Source organism: Crocodylus siamensis, chromosome 13 (assembly GCF_052110815.1).
Source record: "Crocodylus siamensis isolate JL-2025a chromosome 13, ASM5211081v1, whole genome shotgun sequence".
Lineage (NCBI taxonomy): Eukaryota > Metazoa > Chordata > Crocodylia > Crocodylidae > Crocodylus > Crocodylus siamensis.
The window spans coordinates 5,039,250-5,050,481 of NC_143407.1; the positions used below are offsets into that span (position 1 = coordinate 5,039,250).

The following is an 11,232-nucleotide window of genomic DNA, read 5'->3' on the forward strand; positions in this document are numbered from 1 at the left end:
TTCTTACCCTGTGGCAAGTGAAATCCATGCTGTAGTAGCTTATGCCTCAGGAAATCAGGGCTAAACTGCTGTGGTTTAGGTTTTATTTGCTGCAGAGGAAGTGTGGGTGTATACAGTGTTTTTACAGAGCAGTCTCTACCTGCTTTTACGTTGCCTGAGTTACTTGGTTTATCCATTAAAAGGTGGCTACACTACTTGCAGGTAAGCTTTGTCTCAGTGCAGTTCTTTCTGGTACCATAGTGGGCATCGGAGAGATGCGGTCCCTTATACAGTCAGCATCGTTCCCATATGAGGGAAGCTGGCATACTCGTTCAGCCCAGCTGTGTGCAAGTTCGGTCTCTCAGGGATTATATACCTTGTCTCCCTGCATTTCCACTTTTCAAATATTTTTCCATCCAAGCAATGTGTATTTTTGTTTTCCTGCCCTCTCGGACTGCGGAGTACTCTGTATTCTGAAACGCAGGTCTGTGGCTGCTTTCTACAGAGACAGCTCTTCCTTTATGGATGTGGAGAAGAACGGTATTAAAGGGGTATGGTTTCGAACAATCTTTTCTCTGTTACAGCGATGAAGAACTGGAGGACTCCAAGGCTCTGCTGTACTTACCCATTGCTCCTGAAGTGGAAGACCCAGAGGAAAACCCCTATGGGCCCCCACCTGATGCTGTTCAGACATCTCTAACAGATGAGGGGATAGGCTCAGAGAAAAAGAGACAATCTTCATCTGATGGACCACAGCCACCAAAGAAGAAACCTAAAACGACCAACATCGAACTTCAAGGAGTACCCAATGATGGTGAGTGGGATCAGCTGTCATTTTAAGGCTCATTCTGCTCTGTGGGTTTCACTTTTGCAGTCTTTCCAGCTCTCACCAGTCTGAGGACCAGGAGTTAAACAGTCACTCTCCAATCCTCTTGGTTAATAGTCAACGATTATTATTTTCTTTATAGTAAGTATTGTCACTGCACATGCATACCAAGTTTGTTGTAACTTTTTTTGAGAGAGAAGCAGAGTCATTCTCAAACAAATGATTTTTGTGCTCTTTGTACTTCATCCAACGCTTAACCTACAACAACTAGGTAGGCAAAATTGGAACAGCTTTGTCATTAAAAAGCTGACCTCTGCTTATGCTGCTCCGTCCCACCGAAATGCCAAAATTAACATTAGAGTCTTGGCTTACATCAGTGGAAAGGCCATATTATATGGCAACAGATCAAAAAAAGATCAAATCAGATTATGTTGGAGTTTTGAGACTGGAACCAGGAATAGTGAAATAAATTCTTGGTTTTGTGCTGCTACATTTTTTTGCCTCAAAGGAACACATTTTGCTAAAGCACAGTTTGTTCTTTGTGAGCAAACACTGACTGCAGCACTTGAGAATCCTTCTCTCCAGCTGCATTAATACTTATCTGTGTTAGAGACTGCTACTGAGTCTGCAGCAGTCATTGCCATAATGCTGGTTTTCGTTGATCTTCACCCCATAGGGTCCAGACAGACAGAATGATGGGGGTGAATATTGTCTCGCTTCTAGCAAATTACATGAATCAGTCACTTTTATAGGGTTTAAAAATGGTTCCTTTTTACATATACATCCTTTCCTGCGATACTGAAAACGAGGAGCAGCGAAGGCTGGGGGAGAAGTGACTTTTCAGTTGACCATTCCAGTGGCTGCGGTTATCCTGACATGAATATTCCAAACACCTCTCTGTCTCTTTCTGTAGAAGTCCACCCGCTGCTTGGCGTGAAGGGAGATGGTAAATCCAAGAAGAAGCAAGCAGGCAGGCCTAAAGGATCAAAAGGTAAAGAGAAAGATTCTCCATTTAAACCGAAACTCTACAAAGGGGACAGAGGTGCTTTACCTCTGGAAGGAGCAGCGAAGGGTAAAGTGCAGGCGGAGCTGGGACAGCCTTTGACAGGTAAGGACCCAGGGTGAGCATTGTTGGCTTGCTTGGTGGCCTTGCTTTGTTCAGACCCTGATATGATAGTCTTAGCACTTTATCTTCCCAAATGGCATTTGCTCACTAAGTGTTTAGCTGCTGTCAAGGAGAGGCAAAATTCTACTTTTTCTTCAACTGTAACTGATTTTATATTCAGGACAAAATGAAAAGGAAACATAAAATTAATGCATGCAGCTTGTTGCAAATGAAGAACACAGGTCTTTTCTTAATATCAAATCCAAAAAAAGCAAAAATGGTGGTGGTGCTGTGATTTCTTTTCAATAGCTTGTGTCAGCTCTGGAGTTGATAATAACGTTGTATGTATGCTGATCACAGAGGCTGTCTCTTGGAAAGGCTGATAGGAAAGAATGGAAATAATGGAGGATTTTGAAGCTTGCACTGTAGCTCTGTGCCATCATTGGTAGTAGTTAATGTGCCAAAGAATCTAAAATTTGTGCAAGCAAATGGTTGAGAAGGGAAAAGCTGCCCTAAAACGTAGCTGTTAGCAGTGGCTGCTTTGCACTGCTGAATTTCTGTAACCAGTGCAGAAACGCCTGCATTTTATAGATTCCATTGTTTTTTTGTTCTATTGTATGTCTTGGGGGTTATTTTTTGCTGGGGGGTTTCTTTAAATAACTCCCTCTTGTGTAACATGGCTCACCTTACAAGACTTCCCATTCACCACACCCATACAGATTCTGCATGGAGGAATTTTAGAAGTATTCAGTGGATTTCCAAAAAAAAAAAAAAAAAAAAGTAGCTGTTTGTTGAAGGATTAAGATTTGTAGTTTTCCTTATGAAAATTTTTACTTTCCCTTTTCTGGGCTTCTTCTAAATGAGCGGCGAAGTAAAGCTCATCTTTTCTTGACTGGATTGGAGCATTGTGCCTATTTGAATGGTTTCTGCTGAATTATGTACCTGTAACTTTCCACTAGATGAAAGCTTCATTTCATTTAAAGAACCACTCTTCCCATGGGGAGACGTGCACCACCATGGTCTGGCAGGGGAATGGGAGCTCCATTCAGTAATTTGATTAAGAAATGGATACCGAGAAAATACAAGGGCTAGGTTTTTGTCTTCCAACTGTGCAGCAACTTCATTAAATTTAGTGGAGTGGAGCTGCAGTAAATGAGGGTGGGATTTGCTGACTCTTGTCTCTTTCTGGTCACGTTGACTGCTGTGCTTGGATGCAAGCCTGTGTTTGGGGTCTAAGCTACGTGGCAATGTCCTTTTCAGATGAAATCAGTTGTCCTAAAGAAAGGCCCATGTTTCACACACCTGTCATCTCATTGGAAAACTGCTCTTCCTTTGCTTGCCTGTTTTGGAAGGGCTTAGTCAGGTGTGGTATAGGAAAGCATGAGTTGTTCAATCACGTGATCCTCATTTTCTAACGGTTTGTAAAAGGCAGGATGCCCGGACCCTCGGACACGGTGTTATTCGTGTACAAAAATTTTGCATTTCCTTGAACTCAGCAGCTGCTGATGTGGATTTTATACTGTCCAGATTTAATTTTCCCCACCCCTTCCTTCCCCGACTGCTGGTCCTACGTTACCTACCTTGCTCATTGTCCTTCCTGCTCTGCTCCTGTTATGTTGCTTGCATTAGTGTTGATAAGTGCTTATCCTCTGCGTATCAAGGGGATGTGATAAAAGAAAAATTGTCGTCCTTGCAGGGCAAAAATCTAGACCATTTTTATTACTGCCTATTAGCCGTTTGATATGTTGCACGTTCCTGCCTGAAGTTAAACAAGCCAAAAACAAGCTTGGTGCTATGCAGTGTGGGTGGTGTTGAATGGCTTCAAATGTTAAGCTTACTAAAGCAAGGATAGTTTCTCCAAAACTCTCTTTTGATTGTTCAGGTAATTAAGAACCAGGCATTCCTTCTCTTAAAGCAAAAATGTGGTGGTAAGTAATACCTGGTGTCCAGAGATTCTTTACTCCAGCAGGCTTCCATTGTACATCCCAATTACACCCACATGTCATTCTCGAGGGATGGGATTCAGTTTCAAAACCAAATTAATACAACAGTTAGGGCTTTCTGCATCCTGTTGATCACTTTCTTTTATCACACTGCTAATGAATATGCCTCAATTCACATGGTCATAATAGAAAATGATTGCCCACTGGAAACTTCGCTACTGCTTGCAAAACAAACTGAGGTGATTCATTGCTTTTAAAAAACATTGTGCAAGCTTACCCTTTGGTTATACCACAGCGTGAAATCAGGCTACCTAGAGCCAAATTGCACTAGTAGCAGGTTTGTTTGTTTTTTTTGCTTGCATTTTTTTTGCAGGTGTTATTTTTGCACAATCCTAGAAACGTCATTTTCTTACAAGCATTTTCTGCTGACTTGTCTGAGTCTTTTTTTTTTTTTTTTTTTTTTTTTTTTGCAGACAAATCACAGTTTATACTCTTCTTGCAGTTTGCAATCAGCATTACTTCTGGCTTTTCTCCAGCACCTTTTAAAAGAGGTGGCCCCTTCAGTGATTTGAGAGCAGCAGCATTTTAAATGGGCTCCTGCTTTGTTGGTTTTTGCACCTCGTTGTAGATTCACAGATTTTTAAAGCTAGGTGAGGCTAGTGTGGTACAGTCTGACATACGTAAGTCGGTGGTGTTTAGCCTGTTGCTGCTGCTGCTGCTGGGATATGCGTACTTGTGTGGCATGTAGTGGGGAGCCAGAGGTGGCTTATTTTTAGATATAGTCCGAAAAGGTAGATTCCTAATTTTGAATGAAATAACTGATTTAAATAAAAATAGAATTCTTAAAGTTTCCCTGCCAGCTTTAGTAATCTGAGGGACTGCTGTGGGACAGAGCCTTTCTAAGTGTTTATATTTTTTGGTAAGATGAATGCCCGACATGAGTGTTCTGGAACCTGATACTTGTCTTCTGTCAGGATCTGCTAGTGCACAGCCTCATGCGATCCTGTTGGCTCAAAGGAACTGCTCCTTAGCTCAATGGTATTGGATCCTAAGATCCAATAGGTCCAAGGAATGGTGGCTGATAGGAAAAGAGAGTGGTGAATCAGTCAGATTAGAGAGAAGAGTGCACTCTGCAGACTTGTAGAAACCATATCACCTTGTAGTGAACAGTGCTCAGACATAACTACCCTCTGTCCTCTTGCTTCCCCTGCATTTATGCCTTGTCTTAAGCAAGCAGGCTTGAGGTTGTCAGTTGATCCTGGGGGAAGCGGGGCATGGTCTCCCACGGGCTCAGGTGACCTTCCTGTGTTAAATCTTGTCTGCTTGAGCAGACACATTGCATGCACCTAGCAAAGACTGGCCTTCCTGTCTTTGCCTTTTCTTAGGGCTGTTAGATCCTTGCAGGGCTGCTTTGTGAAGTAGCCAGTCAGACACTAAAACAGCAGTGCAGCCTACGCTCTTCTGGAACCTGTTTGCTGCCTTGCGCAGAGACAAATTACATTACGACAAGCCAGATACGTGGGTCCTTGTGCCCACTACAGATAAATCTCTGCCCCTGTGCTACCTGGTCTGGAAATAAATGCATTTTTCTTCAAGTGGCCCTACTGCAATGAGTCTCAGCATAAATAAATTGAATTGCCTGGGCTATTGTGTAGTTCTAGGTTGAAACCGTAGAAAAATCCACAGCAGTTTTCATTCAAGTGGAACTTGTTGGTTTTTGTTGTGTGTTGTTGTGAGTTGTGTAATTCATTAGTATCCGAAACTTAAACCAGGTAAGTGTGTTCAAACGCAAGCACAGTGAAAACGTAGATTTCCATGGGGCTCTGCTTCATATCCATTTACAGACTTTTAAGCACAACTCCAAAATGCCAGATAGCGATATCACCAAAGCGGCATCTGTCACCTTTTTGAAAAGCATCACCTTACCTAGCAGTTTTTCTGTTCTAGCCTATCCTTTTGGCAATGTTACCTAATTTGGTTGCCCCTACTTTCTGGAAACGCCTGTTTCTGAGTCTTGATGATGAAATATTTTTCACCTGTCTCTGATCTCTTTAGCAGGTGGTGCAATCTCAGAGCTGTTGTGAAGACATTCTGCTTTCCCTTCCTCTGTTCTTTCCATTGCTGGCACCATTAAGTGGAATATGGACAAAGTACTCAGTCAGATAATGGACTGACTTTAATACAGGAACCTGATTGCTCATGGATGCAGGGAGTGACTTTTATAAGAAGTGAATTATGGAAGAGGAAACCACCTTCATTCCTTCTCTTCAGCCCCCTCTCCCCAAAACAGTGTATGCTATTGACTCTCAGGACAAAAGATTCACAAGCAAGTTAGGTGGAACGCCTCCTTGTTGACTTGCATAAAGTTTCTCCAAGCAAATTGGTAACTACCACACTGCTTTTCTAGGCTGCACACCTGCTTTCGGTTTCTTTCCAGTGTTTTACTTTGGGAACTGAAGAACACTGAACACTTTATTCCCAGAACCCTGTATCCTGTGCCAGTGTGCCCCATGCAGACTTCCATTTCATTTTGATAAACTGTCATTTAAGGAGTAAGCTGTTGTATTTTTGTTCTTTATCCTCTGTGCTGCTTATGCTACCAGACTGTGAACTCTAAGGAAAACTGATGATATTTTCATTCCCCCCCCCCCCCCCCAATTGCTGCACCATCACTGACTGGTTGTCAGGATTTGACACCAGAAATCAGGACAGTCTCTGCAAAAAATGGGTACTTGTTATAGAGATAGATAGGAACTGAGGGAGGGCTGCCCCTTCTTTATGAGAGAATTGGAGAAGGGGGAGGAGGAAGAATAGAAACCAGTACAGATAAAAGATCCAAGATATTGTGTCCTGCTCTTAGGTTGAGATGTAAAAGGTTGCGTTTTGCCACTTCCTCTCTTTACCTGTGGTGATCGTTCTTTTTCTGTTGAGTCGTATCAGGTGCCCTGGCTTGGGGAGTTGCTTTTGTAGATCTATTCTGGCAACTGGAAAAGAAGTAGAAGCTATGATAGATTCGAAAAGTCTTTGGGTATTCTATAGACAAGCAAGCTTCTATTTTCGGGATCCAACACCTTTTGATCAATAGCCCAGAGAAGTCCATCATGAAACAATAAGACTAGCCCTTTTTGTCCCCCTGTTGTAATCTTTATGATGCTGTTTTGCTGGGTAAAGAGAACTGGCTGGAGTGTCTCCAAAATCAGCCATACTGGTAGGCAGGAAGAATAGTTCTGTGAAGTATTAATGATCCTTCAGGTAAAGGATACCCTACAAATAGCGCATCTGATCTTTCAGTGTGCTGAGTACCCTGAACTCACAGTGAATTCAATGCTTCCTTGCATGAAAGGCTCAGACCCGTGAAGGAACGGACTGTGCATAAATGAACAGCTAGTTGAGCTGGATTTGCCGTTGAGTCGGCTTTTGTGTGGTTTGGGAGCTTAGTCATTTGTTTGACACTTATGTTGTTTTTATAAAGGCTAAAACGTTTAATTCTTGTGACTGCAATACGGAGTGTCATCACCTTTTAGGGTCGGACTTCGTAGGACAAAAGCTGTCAGCCTGGTGTGCTGGGGTGTTGTTATCTAATTCACAACACAGTTCACACTTTTCTCTTGTAGCAGAGAAACAGCAGGTTGCTAAGATGTGTACAAGTGGCAGGAAAAAAAATGAAGGTTCATCAGTATTTGCAGCAAGCATCCTTTTTTTCTCCAAAGTGGGTGGACTCCATACACCTGAATTGAAAGTGATCTTTTTTCAGTCCCAGATTAGGAGAGCATCTATTCCGGCCAAAGTTTGGCAGATAGCATGTCATAGCGAAATGGGAACGCAGTCTTGTTCTCTGTCCTCGCCTTCTCAGCAGCTTGCACATGGTGTGTATCAGAGCAGCATGTATGCAGCTGTTTTATAATAAAGCTTTCAGTCTTGATACCTATCATTTTTCAGACTGCTTTAGACTTTCCGTGTAGCTACTTTCATTCATCTCACTTATCTTAGTGAATTCAACTTATGCTTCCCCTCTCCCTTCTAGCTTTCAAAAGACCCAGGTATCTGTATTAGTTTGCAGTTGAATATGCTTCCAGTAAAGCAGCCAGCAGCAGCATGGGTTTTAAACACAGGCACTGAAGAAAGACTTTAAATCAGAAGCTTGGGAAAACACACCAGCCTTGGTGGATTTGTTCCTGAAGTGGAGGGCAGTGCATTAACCTGCTTCATCCAATGAAATTATTTTTGACTCCATCCTCACATACACTATTCATTTGCTTGCCCATCCTACTCTCTGGACAGCTCATCTGTTTCATGCAAACTGTTTTGTCTAAACTACCCGTCTGCAGTCTCTCTGAATCCATCACAGGCTGCACAGGCAAAGGCTCTGAAAACTGTTTTACAGCAGGTGTATAGCCATGGATGCCAGCCTTCGCTTCTGTTAAAACTCCACCTCCCCCACCCATTGTACAGTGTGTATGTTTTTGTTTTTTTTTCCCCCCCCCCTTCCTGTCTTTTATTTCTGTGTTTCTGTAGTTTTGTATAAAATTGCTCGAGGCTGACTTGTTTGTAGTCATTTCTGAAATATAGCAGCATTGTTAGCATCTGTGTTTGTAAATAAAGAGGTATGTTTTATTTCTTAAGCTTGGGGGTAATCTCTGTGTTTCCTTTTTCTATTGTTGTTCCTTTTGTGGTAGCACTCGGAAGCCCCATTGTGATGAATGAACACAAGAGACTTCCTGTCCCAAAGGGGTTTGCAGTCAAGTGGGTTTTTTTTCTTAATGAACTCGTTTTAAGAAACAAAAACAAATCCCTAGCCGGAGAAATGGTATCCTTGTTCCGTGCAGTGCAAACGGGTGTTTTAAATTTATGTTCCCCCCCCCCCCCCCCCCCCCGTTTGTATGCGATCCAAGTCTTCCAGGTTGGAGAAGCAGAAACTGAAATAGGTCGTAAGTAAAAAGTGAAAGTAAAATTGGTCCGAGTGTTCAAGTACTCGGACAGCCTGCTGACTATAAACCGTGAGATGGAGACAGTAAGTAGCGTTCGATAGTGACCAGTAATTTGGATTGTTTAAACACGCATTCGGTTTTGGTAGTCAAACTGGGTTAGTAAGAGAGATGCAGGTATTTTTTTAATGACCTTATGGAAAATAGAAGTGTTGTTGTAATGTAATCACAGGCAGTCCTGACCCTTTGTAAAACGCACACCTGAATTGCTGGCCAGAGAGAACTTTTATTTACTGCACTGTTGTCACAACAGCGTATTGCTCTACCAAGAGTAAATACCATGTTACTATTTTGCAACACACGGTATTTGGCACTCTTTCCACTGAGACCATTCAAAATGCTTTGTAAATCATTGTTTTGGATCCCTGTGCTTCCTAAACACCTAAGCTTTGCCACTTTCATGTTGCATAAACTGGAACTTGAAGATTTGTGACTATGGGCAGAACATGTGTCGAGTCGGTAGTCGAATCTGGAATAAAACCTAGAGGACCGTATTCACAACTCGTGTAAATACTTCCTTGAATTTGAATTTAGGATGGTTTGTGCCCACATGTGCTAATGGTAAATATGACTGTTCCCCCTGAGCTCCCTATCAGTTTCCCCTAATGCTGACACTTGGCTCAGATTAGAGCACTCTGGCTTTACTTAACTTAGGATTTTAATATATTTCAGTCCTTGGGGAGCTTTCGTCCAGCACTACTTAAGGTGCTTTCTTGGATGTGCGCAACATCCTTTGTTCACTCATTCTGCATAATGAAACGTGGCATTGTGACATGGTAATTTCACAGCAGAATGCCCGTGTCACAGAACATCAGCTGAGCCATAGGAGGGAAGTCAAAAACTTGAGTCGGCTCTCCTTCATATACAAAATATCCAGTGTCCTTTTAGAAAGAAAACAGCCTAAGACATAAGTGATGGCTTTGACATGCTCCAGTTTGCCTTAAACATCTGATGCTCTGATGACACTTGAGATCAAAAGGTTATCTTCGTGATCGTGGAGAGCTGTGGCATGCTTTTAATTTTCACGGTACAAATATACGTGGCAGAACTCCAAGCATAGATGGTATGTATAATTTTCCTTAAGTTTTATTGGCATTCAGTTGGCGTTTCAAGATTGTATTATGGACCTTGCTTTATGGTTTGGGGGAAATTCAACGAGACTATTATTTACAGCAGATGTTCTTTTAAAATGACTTTGAAGTTGTTCCCTTTCTCTAAGAATGTATTTATTTATTTGGTAAAAGGGATGCTTGTTGCTAGAGTTTAATACCTTCTAAGTGGGCGAGTCATGTATTGTAGAAATTAGCACCCGTGGGGGGAACACCAGTCTGCCTATTAATAGGTGACATTTTCTTCAGCAGTGTCCTACTTCAAGCCTTTGATCTTGGAGGATTTTTCATATTTGGAGAATTGGATCACAAAGCCAACTGTAGTTTTAGAAATACTTAAGATTGAACCTTCATAAAGAATGCTTTACCTTTGCTGGACTACTCAAAGCCAGGGGCTTAGAAGTGGCCTATAAACTTGACTACTGTGACATGAAGACCTCAAAAAGCAGCTTCATCCTTGGGACATTCACGTTTGCTTTCTGCCTGCCTACAGCAGTTTCTCTTGAGACTGTTACCATCCCAGAGAAGCTCAAGTCAGCTACGGTTAAAGTCTCTGTCAGCACCACATCCTGCAGCGTCACCTGTGGGCTAGGCTTCAAGGTGGAGGAAATCTGTGAGATTGGTCCTGATGGGAAAAGGAGATACTGTACCTTTCGCAGGTCAGACTGTCTGACCAGCTGGATCTGTGGATTACTCCACTTCACTGTTCCTGTTGGTAAACCATTTGAGCTTAGCTGCCTGACTTCTGAGATGATTGGCATTGGTAGCCAGGCCTTTATCTACACCTGGAGGCTTGCCAGAGGCATTATCACCACCAATGACATGCTTTTCAAATCTATCAAGACCCCTAGTTATGTCATCAAACTTTCGCCTGCCAAGGAATCTGATGCAGGGACTTACCGGTGTGACATGCAGCTGATGAAGACATTCAAGCTGGTCAAGAGGATCTATTTTGGGCTCAGGGTGATCCCTACTGACTTAATAGAGCTGAACTTCTACAAATCCTTGACCCTGGAACAGAAACTTGCTGAATATAAACAGGAAGGAAATGGAGGGAATGGCACCAGTTTCCTGTCACAATGGCAGCAGGACTCCTGGCAAAGAAGGGCCTTGGTTGTGTTTGTGGTAGGGATCGGAAGTGGGGTCACAGCAGGTATCTTGGTGGGTGCGGTCCTCTTCTTTCTGCTAAAGGCTCGCAGAAAAAACGAAGCCATAGAGGGATGAGTTGCGTTTTTAATTTTGCTTCCTTCGGAAGGATAGCGTAATATTAGTCTTTCGTACTGCC

At 42.5% G+C, this 11,232-nt stretch overlaps 2 protein-coding genes across 9 annotated transcripts in view; both read left to right on the forward strand.

The window, feature by feature from the left end:
• Positions 1–11,232, forward strand: part of RBBP5 (RB binding protein 5, histone lysine methyltransferase complex subunit) — a 74,968-nt gene that overhangs the window by 7,678 nt on the left and 56,058 nt on the right. For 3 of the 8 annotated variants that reach the window (XR_016439038.1, XM_090026573.1, XM_090026576.1), the window contains exons 12-13: positions 564–793; positions 1,719–1,796. Coding sequence is in view for 7 of the 8 variants with exons in the window: in XM_090026573.1 (XP_089882699.1) it covers positions 564–793; positions 1,719–1,796 (308 nt within the window). In the remaining variant the exon portion in view is untranslated. Of the gene's footprint in view, positions 1–563; positions 794–1,718; positions 1,914–5,908; positions 8,476–11,232 lie in introns of those variants that run through there. The other 5 variants (XM_090026569.1, XM_090026572.1, XM_090026571.1 and 2 more) reach the window with 4 other exon arrangements.
• On the forward strand, positions 8,810–11,229 carry TMEM81 (transmembrane protein 81). Its single transcript, XM_090026577.1, has one exon. The coding sequence runs from the start codon at positions 10,377–10,379 to the stop codon at positions 11,169–11,171; it is 795 nt and encodes a 264-aa protein (XP_089882703.1). The 5' UTR covers positions 8,810–10,376; the 3' UTR covers positions 11,172–11,229.